Source organism: Notothenia rossii, assembly GCF_949606895.1.
Source record: "Notothenia rossii genome assembly, chromosome: 10".
Taxonomy (NCBI): Eukaryota; Metazoa; Chordata; class Actinopteri; order Perciformes; family Nototheniidae; genus Notothenia; species Notothenia rossii.
Window position 1 is genome coordinate 10704011 of NC_136908.1, and position 11983 is coordinate 10715993.

The 11983-nt window shown below is 44.1% G+C and overlaps 1 protein-coding gene across 1 annotated transcript; it reads left to right on the forward strand.

Annotated features, from left to right (window-relative positions):
• The first annotated feature begins 7728 nt into the window (after positions 1-7728).
• On the forward strand, positions 7729-11337 carry tril (TLR4 interactor with leucine-rich repeats). Its single transcript, XM_079655025.1, has one exon. The coding sequence runs from the start codon at positions 8152-8154 to the stop codon at positions 10645-10647; it is 2496 nt and encodes an 831-aa protein (XP_079511151.1). The 5' UTR covers positions 7729-8151; the 3' UTR covers positions 10648-11337.
• The last annotated feature ends 646 nt before the right edge of the window (positions 11338-11983 follow it).

Here is an 11983-nt window from a genome sequence, read left to right on the forward strand (position 1 = left end):
AGCTTCCTTTGTCAAGACACCCTAATATAATATAGTCAAACAGTTTTACAGTTAAGACAATGGAAGTTATAATATGCATTGCAAAAAGGGCAAGGACATCTAGATAAGGTACAAGATCAACTCAAAGAAAAACACATGCATTCACAATGCTCAATGTCAATCAAAGGGGGTTTAAATTGATTGAAAGGGATTAGCTTGACTAAGCCTATATTAAAAAGCCAGTTTCCCAATCCCAGTATTAATGTAGATAAAAAGTTGCTGTTCTTTCTCACTACCATCAATTACCACCCACCATTGTAGTACAATAAACAGTAATGCGTTGTAAAGCCATCCTAATATTTCACGATTATAATCAGTATTAATCATCAACGAATAAGGAGGAAATGGATTTTAAAATGATCATTAAATAGCTTTTTATGTCTGAACAACCCTCCAAAACCTAAATATATTCAGTTTGTTATGACTTATCGATGTGTGACTATTATGACTGAGACAAAGATCTAGAGGCTGTTTGGTGATTTGGCTTGAGCAATGGCTCGGCGATTAATTTTAACATTTTTCCAGTAACCGACTGATAAATCCTCTAACCTTTTGAGGATTGTAGGACACGTTTTGATCCTGCGTAAAAGCCAGTAGATGGGGAGATACAGTATTTCACAATAATCAGTCTGATGCTTGTCCTCAGACATTCTGGTTGCAAAAGATGGCTTTAACCACAAGTGCTGTTTGCTGGAACGATGAGTAAGTGAGAGAAGTTGTGTGATTGCAACCAGACAGGGTGAGCATGTGGGTGAAGGAATGAGCATGTGTTTATGTGTTTCTATTTCATATCCGTCAGTTTTAAAGCTCCTAACGTCTTTCGCCAAGAAAAAAGCTTTGCTAAGTCGACCTCTACTGCCCTTGTTTCTCTCCGAACCACCTTCATTCCTTGGATTTGTTTACCCAACAAAACAAATTCCCTCCTTTGCATGGTCATGAGTCTGTCACTTCCTGCCTGGGCTTATTTCTATGGCAACAGAAGGCAGGGAAAACATCAAATGAGGGAGAAAAAAAACCTAGTTGAAAGGGAGAGTTAGAGCTGGGTGTGGCCAGAAACTCTGAACCGACAAAACTAATGACTATGTTTTTGGACTTTAAAGGAATCCTGGCACTGAGAGAAAACGACAGTTGATTGCTGACGTGGCAAAGCGTGATGTTGGACGGGGAATCCACGGAAATAATAGATTATCAGTGTTTGTATCACAGACTTTTCCATTGTCAAACCCAGCTGGAATCCCATGTTCTTACCTAAGAAGTGCACAGTTTAAGCCACAAGAGAACACACCCTGGCATGCCTGACACGTGCCACACACATTCACATTTTCCGCCATTAGCACATCTTATGGGGTTGATGGAGAACTGACAGCGAGACCCTCATAAATAACACAATGTAATGTAAGCTGAAACGTGATACCTGCAAGTGTGTGTGTGTTGCAGTATAGCTATTCATATCCCTTACCATCTTACTGTCATTTACAGTGCACACAGGCAGATTATGTAAGACAGTGTCATCTGTAGGTTAGATTTGGTTACTGCAGTGCTGGTGGTGTCAGTGACCTCATGTTCTGTTTAACAAAGAGACAAAGAACATGGACTGCAGGGAGGTCCCCGTGCTGTTTGAACTGCATACGAAGGTCTTTCATTTTCTTAGCTCTGTGCAATCTGACTTTAAGTGTAAAGGGGGGACATGAAGAGAGACAACACCCTTCAACCAGAGAACCTCTCTCAGAAGTTTAAGTGCCCTTTGGGAAGATTGACAGGGTCCCTGTTCTATATCTGAACATGACCTCTGACCCTATTAACCCTCAAGGGGGCTTGAGTTTAGTGCTGTGATTTTTCTTGGCGAGGGTCCATTCTTTTCTATTGATTAAACAAACTAAATATACCTTGGTAATTAGTGAGCTTTTAGACGTGCTAGGCAGATTTTGTTATCTTTGGACGGAGTCAGGCCAGCTGTTTCCCGCATCTTTCTCCCCCTGTGCACTCCACATGTTCAGCTAGTCTAACTTAACCTTTAAGCTAACCTTCCTTTGCAGGAGTAGATGTTGTGGAATCAATCTTCCCAGGTAACTCCCAGCAAGAAAGAAAAACATTTCCAACTATTAACATTTAGCTTTAAGATGATATGATGATCCAGATGCTGCCCTTTAGATATCATGTCAGTTTATCCTGCGATGTTGTGGTGCATACAAAGAAAATCACTTTAGCATTGGATTAACCCTAACCCCAAATGAATTGCCATACAATAAACCTGGGGTCTTCAGGCCCTCTGAGTTGCCCTCTGCACCTGGTTGGTAAGTCAGAAAAAAATATGTTTCTCAGTATGAATCAGCACTGCATTACTTTAACACTACTGTTGCCCCTAGTGCTAAAATGTTCCATGTCTGCAGAGGGCGGTGTTGCACAGAAGCAATGCAGCGTGGGGCTTCGACAGAGACGGGACAGCTGCAGTTCAGATGTCTCATCTCAGATTTACTAACTGACAACTTTGTTTTAATGGCTCTTAAAGCCCACATCTTTTTTTAAATCTTGTTTGTGACTAGTTTTGCCTTATGCTTGCTTGAGTGACGCTAATCCCAGACTTTATGTGCATATGAGTGCTTTGTGTTTACTTTCGTGCCAGCCTATCACAGTTTCCAGGGTGCTTGAGTTCCTGGGTATGAGTGTTATCTTGTGTTCAGCTCAGTGATCTTAAGGCATTACATTGTCCCGGGGTTATTATGTGATTGAGGCTGATTATGTGCATGCAGACAGTTTCTATCAAACTCAGTAGATCAAAGGGTTACCCTCCCCAATACACACACACACACACACACACACACACACACACACACACACACACACACACACACACACACACACACACACACACACACACACACACACACACACACACACACACACACACACACACACACACACACACACACACACACACACACACACACACACACACACACACACACACACACACACACACACACACACACACACACATACACTCTATCTTTTACACTGCTCTCCTTATTCCTCTATCTCCCCCTCCACTCTCTCCACCATTTCAACGAGGCAATAGCATGCTCTCTAATTTTTTCCAGATGTCAAGTACCTCCCTTCCCTTCCTTCATTTTTAACTCTCACAGGGTCGACTGAAAACCCGGAACGTTTTGCCCTCCTTTCCCCGCTCCCCCCTTCCCCTCCTCCTCTCTTTCTCTCTCCCCCGGCTCATTCGACATGTTGGTTGCAACGACAAAACATGACCTCTTAGGAGGTCAGACAGGAGAGGCTCGAGCTCTCCCAAAGCAGAAAGGAATGTCTAAGCAAATGTGTTTCCCACATTGCATGGTGAGATCGTGCAATCAGACGTTCAATCTGCGCTGTATTTCAGTGCCAGCTGTTTGTTAAATGCTCTTTTGCTTTGAATTTGATGAGATTTGTATTTCTTTACCAGCACGTTTCTTTAAGTTGCTGCAGCTGGACCCTGTCTCGTCCATTTTTCCCTCCATCTTGCGCTTCTCGCTTACTTCCTGCTATGGGAACCACTTGGGGGTGTGTGCACAGGGATGTGAAGGGTTACGGGCATGGGGCCCAGGTGTTCCCTCCACTCTTATTCACTTTTATACATTAAGTTGCACCTAAAATGTGTCTGCATCGTCTTAAATCTCTCCGTCCTGTTACACAGAGGGGATATAATCTACCTCACCATCTCCCTATTAAGTGCATAAACACATCCACTCACAAACATATACAGGGACGCACACACCGTTAACACGAGTAAGCATGGACTAGATCCATGATTCCCGGCTAAAGCACTTAACGATCCCAGCAGCTGTTGCTCATGTAAACTCTCTCTCTCTCTCTCTCTCTCTCACACACACACACACACACACACACACACACACACACACACACACACACACACACACACACACACACACACACACCTCCTCATTGCCTCTTCTCCTTTCCTTTGTCTCGCTCTCATTTCTTTATCCTTGCATATCGGTTCTCTAAGGCAACTATGACTTCAAATATCGACTTCACACAAAGAAAGGCATACATGCTCCTAATCAAGCAAAAGTGCACACACACAGATGTGTACAAGTGAGCCTACACATGCTTTCTAACTTTGCCACACACAGGGACAATCTGTTATCTGTTTGGACGATTTGCTATTGATTAAAGGCCTGTTGGAAGAGTAATCTGGGGAACAAAGCATGTTCATTGTGGCCCATCCTTCCCGCTGATTACTATGATAGAGCCCGGATACGTACTAGTTTCAAGCGGTGTTATGTTACCAGGACGTGTCCCATACGGGTTGTGTGTCTCTCATGCATGGTAGGCCCTGAGGGAAAAGTGAGCCGCTACATTCTGACGTACAATGGGATGCACATGTTTCCACTGGCACAACTTCCTGCAGGTTTGTGACTTTGTGAGAGGCTTACACTGTCCGTCCTGCTGGCTGCAAGTGTTTCATGTGATTGTGAAGTCCTGTGTGCAAGAATGTCTTAGTACTACATTTGTACTAATATGCATTCTCTGCCACAGCATGGTAAGATGCAGCATTTTACCTCTTTTTTTTTACATTTTAGCCTTGTTGCAATTTAACACTAATGTATTTCAAGGTCTGGATTAGTATTTGACTGAAAACACGTCATAAAAAAGTATTATAGTTGAAATCTTAGGAAATGTGTTTATTTGTATTATTGCAGACTGTTTGATGAGTAGATGTATATGATCTTGTGTGTGGTATGAAACAGTCAGGAGATGTAGCTTAGCTTAGCATATAGACAAGAAAAAGGGCCAGCTTGCATGGCCTGGAGACTCTGTTGTGTTCTAAATTGCAAACTCATGTGTTGCATTCTACATACTCAAACAGTATATGTACTGAATAATGGCTATTCAATGAATGATTCAGTATTCCATTACCTGCAGACTGTTCACATTGACTGTATCATTATGAAGTTACTGGTCCGAGCAACCTTTGAATACAAAATGTTTATCAGTAATCAACATGACGTCTTCTACGCGTTTAAATCATTTTTTTATTAAGAAAGAAACCGATTTCTCACTTCACGCACGGGTACACCAACATTCCTCTGTCTCTGTCCCTCATTCACGGATAAGCTGTTTCAACTGCTAAAGCCTGTGCAGGAGAAATGTAACACTGCTCGGTGACCTACATACACTGCAGCTTCATCTCATTTACATGCACACACAAACTCACCTGCACTGACCTGGTTTTTCCAAACATACTTTGGCACACAGTGTTTAGTTTTGTGAAACAGGCACACTCAGTCTCATATACAAGCCCTGCGCTCTGTGTTTATGTGGAGTTTCTCCCACACATACACACTCTTTTTCTCTGCAGAGGGACTGAAATGTCATATGGCCGGCTGATTGGACAGCGAGAGGCCCTCTGCGAGGAGAGGGAGGGGATGAAACGATGGGCTGAAAGTCTGCAGCCTTTTGTTTGCAGGCACAGTGGCAGGCAGCTCTATACGGGGTCCTCAAGGCTGCCTATTGTGCCAGAATCTTTCTCAACTGGGTCAGAAGACTTTTTCCCCACACAACTATCTCTGTCTGCATCGGTCTAACATTGCACTCACTTCCCCCTCGTCTGATCCCCTGCTCCCACCAAATGCAGATCGTTTCCATCTTTTATTCTATGAGTCTCATTTACACACTAAACTCTCCCTGTAATTAATCCCACACCCTAATCCTATTTCAAATGATATGTCAACGTTAAGCTCAAGTTTCTTCGCAATGCTACAGTTAGAGCCAACCTGTGGTGGGGAAATATTTGGTGTATTACTTTCAGCTCTGACACAGACCAGGTGACGGCCATAAAACTAACTGGACTGGTCCCTCAGTGTCTGAGACCAAATCTCTGACTATTTTCTCAGTGTGTGTGTTCCTCAGAGAGACAGAGGGGGAGCAGAGATGCAGAAACTCTATGGAGAAATGGGAGACAGGAAATGACCTCCCTGAGAGAGGGGGCTTCCCCAAGGGTTGGATTTCTCTCTGCCTCTGACACACATCTATATGATGTCTACCAACAGATATGCACGGGGATGAGAAAGCTAATCAGGGAGTTTTCTAGGCTTTTTCTCAGTGCTGGAAATGCAGAGAGCTAGTCAACCGTTAGCTCAGCTCTGGAAACCATTGCATCACTGGCCTCTCAAGGGAAGCTGCATGTATGTGTATGTGTGCGTGTGCGTGTGTGTGTGTGTGTGTGTGTGTGTGTGTGCGTGTGCGTGCATAAGCAATTATGACTGCTTATTCATCCCATGGTTGACTAATTTTTGCACATGGAAATTGACATCATGTTGCAACTGAGTGTGTGAACTAGTTAGCAAGTGAACAGGAACTTGTAAAATGTTTAGCTACAAGTAATAGACAAGCACATTTAAATTGTTAGCTAAAAGTAAAGAATACAACTCAAATAGTATGCTCAAAGAACAAGAAACAGTTGAAACGTCCAGGTAGGGGAAAATGGGGTTGGTAGTCCCACTTTTTACTTGGGACTAATGAACTAATTAGATAAAAAATGATTTAAAAAATGGTGTCTTTAAAAAGCTCCCTGAGCTCAATATCAACTGTCTAACTCCTGAAATGACCCTGGAGGTGACCTCTGACCCCAATCATGAACATTTTTAGGACCAGCATTTCCTTACAGCGCCCTCTAGAGAGTGAGATCTAAATAATGTGACAAACATCCCCATTCTCCCCTATGATATCTCAGCCAGAGCAAACATAACATTTATAAATACATTGAAACAAAGCATATTGTAACAATATCCAATTTGATATAAATAACCTGGCCAAATATTATCCAGGTAGAAATGATTGGAAACATGCAATGGGTGCTGACTGATCTAATAGAGCTGTATAAGAAAATATGGAAAAACCTTGATATGTGTGTACTGTATTTCAGTTAGTAAGCACTCTGCCTCATGTGCCATAAATGTGCAGCTGTTTCTGCACTAACATTGCATGCTGTTCAGACTGAACTGGAGCATACACTTTCATGTACAAGCAGGGAATGGTGCTCGACTCGCCCTGCATTTATTTCAAAACTTTCAAGTTGGGGAGATCTTTAACTGAGATTTGGCACCTCTTTTCGTCAGTCTTAACACACACTTAACTTCCCAAATTCCTCATCTGCAAATGTGAACCATCTGTGCTCTTTTGTGGCCCCAGCAGCCCAGCGTGTTAATGAGAGAGTTGTAAATTACAGCTAAAGCTGCTGCATGATGATGGCGTTTCTACTGTAGCCTTTAGTGTGTGGACTTAGCTGTTGATGTGTTGATTATAGATTACACTTACTTAATTTTTCTATGTCTGTTCTTTTTCTATCAGGATGCGTCAAATAGCTATTCACTACAGCTGTTTTATGAATTATCATTTTCATATCAATCAAAACCGGTGACAATATCCATCTAAGCTTTTTGTTATACTTGTTACATGAGTAAGTTTGCTCTGTCTGCACCCTGCTGCAAGGAAATCCAAAACCTCGGTATCCCCTCGGGATTTCGTGGGAAGTCAATTTCCCCTTCTGCTTTGTCCATACCCGGCCGGGATCCGATCCAGATCTCAGACCCCCGGTGGCTGTGGGGGCGTGCATAAAACTCGGTCCAGCTCAGTTTCACCCTCCTTCTCTCACTCTAGATCTCGTGTAAGTGTGTATTGGTTTGATTATGTGCGTGAACGCGCAGCGCTCTCATCTTCTTCGTCAAGAACTGTGCACATCTGGTTTTGGCAGGGTCGCAGAGTTGCGGGGGAGGGACTTTGTATGTGTGTGTTTGAGAGCACGCTCTGCGCATGAACTCTGTAATTCGCTGCAGATGACCACTTGGGGGATGGAAGCTTTTGGGGTGGTGAGCGTTCCGTCAGACAGCATCAGAGAGCACGGTACTAATTAATTTGCTCTATAGAAAATGCTGCTAAGTGTTGCTGGAGTCGCGTGTAGCCTACTGCACTTTTCTCTGCATGTTTAAGAGCAACAAGTGGATTATGGACGAGTCTATCTGCAGCGTGACAGGGGAGAGGGGCGACTGCACCTGAACAACAGAAAGCGAATGCTGCACCAGTCTCTCCTGCGCAGTGGGAATGGATACCGGCAATTCCCTGACGGGGATTTGCTTCATCCTGCTGTCGCTCAATGGATTCATCTCTTCCTCACCGGCGACAATCCTTTGTCCCGAGCGCTGTGACTGTCAGCACCCGCAGCACCTCATGTGCACCAACCGAGGGCTGCGCACTGTGCCCAAACCTGCCACGCGTGTGCCCGAGGAGTTGCTGATCTTCAGCCTAGGGGGCAACTTCATTGGGAACATCTCTGCCTTTGACTTCACATGGTATAGTAACCTTGTACGATTGAATTTACAGTACAATCAAATACAAAGTATTCACCCAAAAGCATTTGAGAAACTCTCCAAGTTAGAAGAGCTGTACTTGGGACATAATATTTTATCAAGTATACCTGCTGGGACTTTACAATCCCTGAAGAAATTAACAATTCTCTGTGGAAATGATAATGACATTAAGGAGATCAAACCAGACCTTTTTGCTGACTTGGATAATCTTGTTAAACTGCGTCTGGATGGCAACTCAATAGAAGTTCTGCAGGACTCTGTTTTTAAAAGTTTGACCAGTCTACATTACCTCCATCTGGAATTCAACAAGCTGCAGCACATTCACAGAAACGCTTTTTCTAAACTCACCAACCTGCGCTTTCTAAACCTGGCCCACAACAAGCAGTCAGCCGTGCACAATGCCCTAACTTTCTCCCAACTCAAAGCTCTGACAACCCTGCTGCTGTCTGAAAATGAAATTCAGCACGTCGGAAACCACGTGTTCCAAAATCTGAAAAAGCTGTCCAAACTGTCCCTCAGCAACAACAGAATCTCCCGCCTGGACAGCGGGGCTCTGAAGGGGCTGTCCAGCCTCAGAGAGCTTCTGATTGATGGCAACGAGCTGGGGGAAATCCCAGCCGGTCTCCTGGACTCTCTTGAACGCATCGAGGAGCTGGACTTCAGTCGCAACCGTATTTCTAAAGTGGACTCTTTGGCTTTTTCCCATCTTAAACATCTGAGGGTATTGAAGCTGAAGAACAACATGCTCACCAGCCTGTCAGGAGACATCTTTGCCCTCAACAACGTGCTTTACAACCTGGATCTCCAGGGCAACAACTGGACGTGCGACTGTCGCCTGGAGGAGCTGAAAAGATGGATGACAGCTGCGCATTCTCAGGGAAAGTTATTGACTGTTTTTGTGCAGTGTCATGACCCTGCAACTCTAAGGGGGAAATATCTGGACTATGTGAACAGCTCCCAGCTGCAGCCCCTCGGGAACTGGACCCATATGTGTAGTAGCCAAGCTGGGCCAGAGGAGAGCCGAGGAGGGGGTGTGTCGGTTAAGATGAAGGGGGAAGAGATAGGGAAGGTGGATGCAATAAAGCAGCAGGAGGAGGGAGGTGAGGAAGTCCAGGTGGAGGAAACAGGTGAAGATCTGAGACAGGCAAACAGCTTTGGAGTTATAATGAAAAAAGAGGGAGAAAAGAGGAAGAGAGAAGGACAGAAGGAGGAGGAAATCCAGGAGGACGAAGGAGGTGTGGGGGATGCCAACCCATCTCCTTCACCAGGAAGAAAGAAACCAAACAAAGGGCCACTCAGCCCAAGGTCACGACCTGCGGCAGAGGCTCCTGGGAAACGTGGCAATGGTAGACGAAGGTCAAATGTTACATCCAGAACTGAACCAACAGCTATTTCAACACCTACAGGAAACCAGGACAGAAACTCCACTGATCCAAACTCAGGGCTCATCACTGCCTCTACACTCCAGTCAGGAGAAAAGTTTGACCTTCTGAGGTCAAATCACGAGGAGGCTCTACCAGTCATCACAGATCCATGTGAGTTCAACCACCATTATATCACTAATGTGTCAGTGGATCAAGTGACATCCAGTACTGTCACCATCTACTGGACTACCAGGGATCATCAGCGCTACTCAGGAGGACTTGGCCCAGGCCTAGATGAAGTCCACTATCGGATTCAGTTTGACCGCTTTGGTACCGCAGATCGTTTCCCCCGGTACGTTTACGCTCGCGGCACAGCTCGCTCCGTAACCCTTCGAGAACTCAGCTCAGATGTGACCTACATGGTGTGCGTGGAGGGAGTAGTGGGAGGATCTGTGTGCCAGGTTGCTCCTCGTGAACATTGCACAGGACTGGTCACTCTTCCTCAGGGGTTCAGCCGTGGAGGCATGCTGACCTCTGACCTCGAGCTGGTGACAGTGGCCACGCTGGCTGGGAACGCCATGCTGCTGCTGGTCATCGGCGGCGTCTGGCTGGGGCGGAGCCTGAAGAGGAGGCTGCAGAAGAGGAAGACGGCGGTGCACGTGCGACACATGTACTCCACCCGGCGACCGTTTCGTACCGCAGTGGCCGCCGCCTCGGTGTCAGCTGACTTCACCACCTACCAGAGCAGCCGTCCCGCACGACTTGCACCCCTGGAGGAAGGGGACCTCATCGAGTTCCCTTGTGACCGCTTTCTGGACAGCAGCAGTGTTCGTAGAGATAGTGAAATGCAGAGATTTTCTGACTAGAGCCATTAACATATCTTAAAGTGTTACACTCTAAGATAAGATAAGAAGTACTTTATTGATCCCAATTTGGGAAATATTTGCGTTGCAGCAGCATAAAAAGACATGGCATTGTACAATAAAAATTAAAAGACTAGAAATAAACATTCCAAAATGTAAACATGTCAATTCATCTACCACAGCAACACAGGAATTGGGCTGCAATCTTTTGTGTATTTCCCTCTGTTGTTGACACACTTCCATACTAAAAACATTGGGTGATTTTATGGCTATGAACAAACCAAGTCAACAATCCCACTATTTTGAGTCTTTGGTTTTTCACTTGACCGTAAGAAAACGTTTGAACTGACAATAGAACAGCTGAGCTCATCAGTGCCTTTTCAGACACCAGAGGAAGTACAATCCCTCTGACTTCCTTTTCCTGCTTTGTGTCTTTCCTCTTTCATTTCCTTGCACCTGCGAGTGTTTGTCAAAGTAAGACTTATTGTGTGTAAGCAAGAATGATTGCTCACTGATTTCGACTAAGGTGCTAACGTTGAGTTGATAGACATCATATTGTCTCCTTTTTGTACAGTATGTAATGATAGCTGCTGGTGGCAGGGAAAAACACATGTTTGTATCACATGTATCATGTTTTGTACTTTTATATATAATTCTTCATTACACAAAGAAGTAAAGTCCCCAACAATGTGATTGATTTGTCATTTGAGTGTTGATTGGATGATTAGATGATTTAACTCAGATTTTACTGTCTCTGTGGCTTTCAAATATCTTTTATTTAAGCCACTGCTAATGTCCATCACAAAGGGATTATGTTTCTAGAGAATATAAGATTATCCAATATTTATATGTTTATAAAAATAACATATTCACACAGAAAGATTACTAGCGTTAACCTCTTGAACTCTATGTTGTATGTGTAGTTGTTATTGACCTCAGCCAAGCATGCTAGATAATATTTTCTGTAGTTTTCTATAGTTTTTTGAATGTTTCATCAAAATAGGTCCCTTGCATTTCACTAGTAATACTAGTTTTAACAAAATATATTTATTTAATTTAAAATTGCATTAATGAGTTTTACTATGCAGCTAATATGAAGTGCTTTAATAAAGGGAGACCTGCACCATGTGCTAGGGAGTGGAAGATAATGGCAATAACATGTTGGAGAAGCGAGTGTGTGAGTGCATGTGCATCCGTGCTTTTGAATGCATGTCAAAAGGAGGTCTGGGATTAGTTAGTCAGTCCCTTTGTTCGAGTAGACAGGGTGGAGTGCCTCCCACACTTAGTCCAAATCAGGCACACATGCACAAAAACACATGTACGCACACATATGCACAAA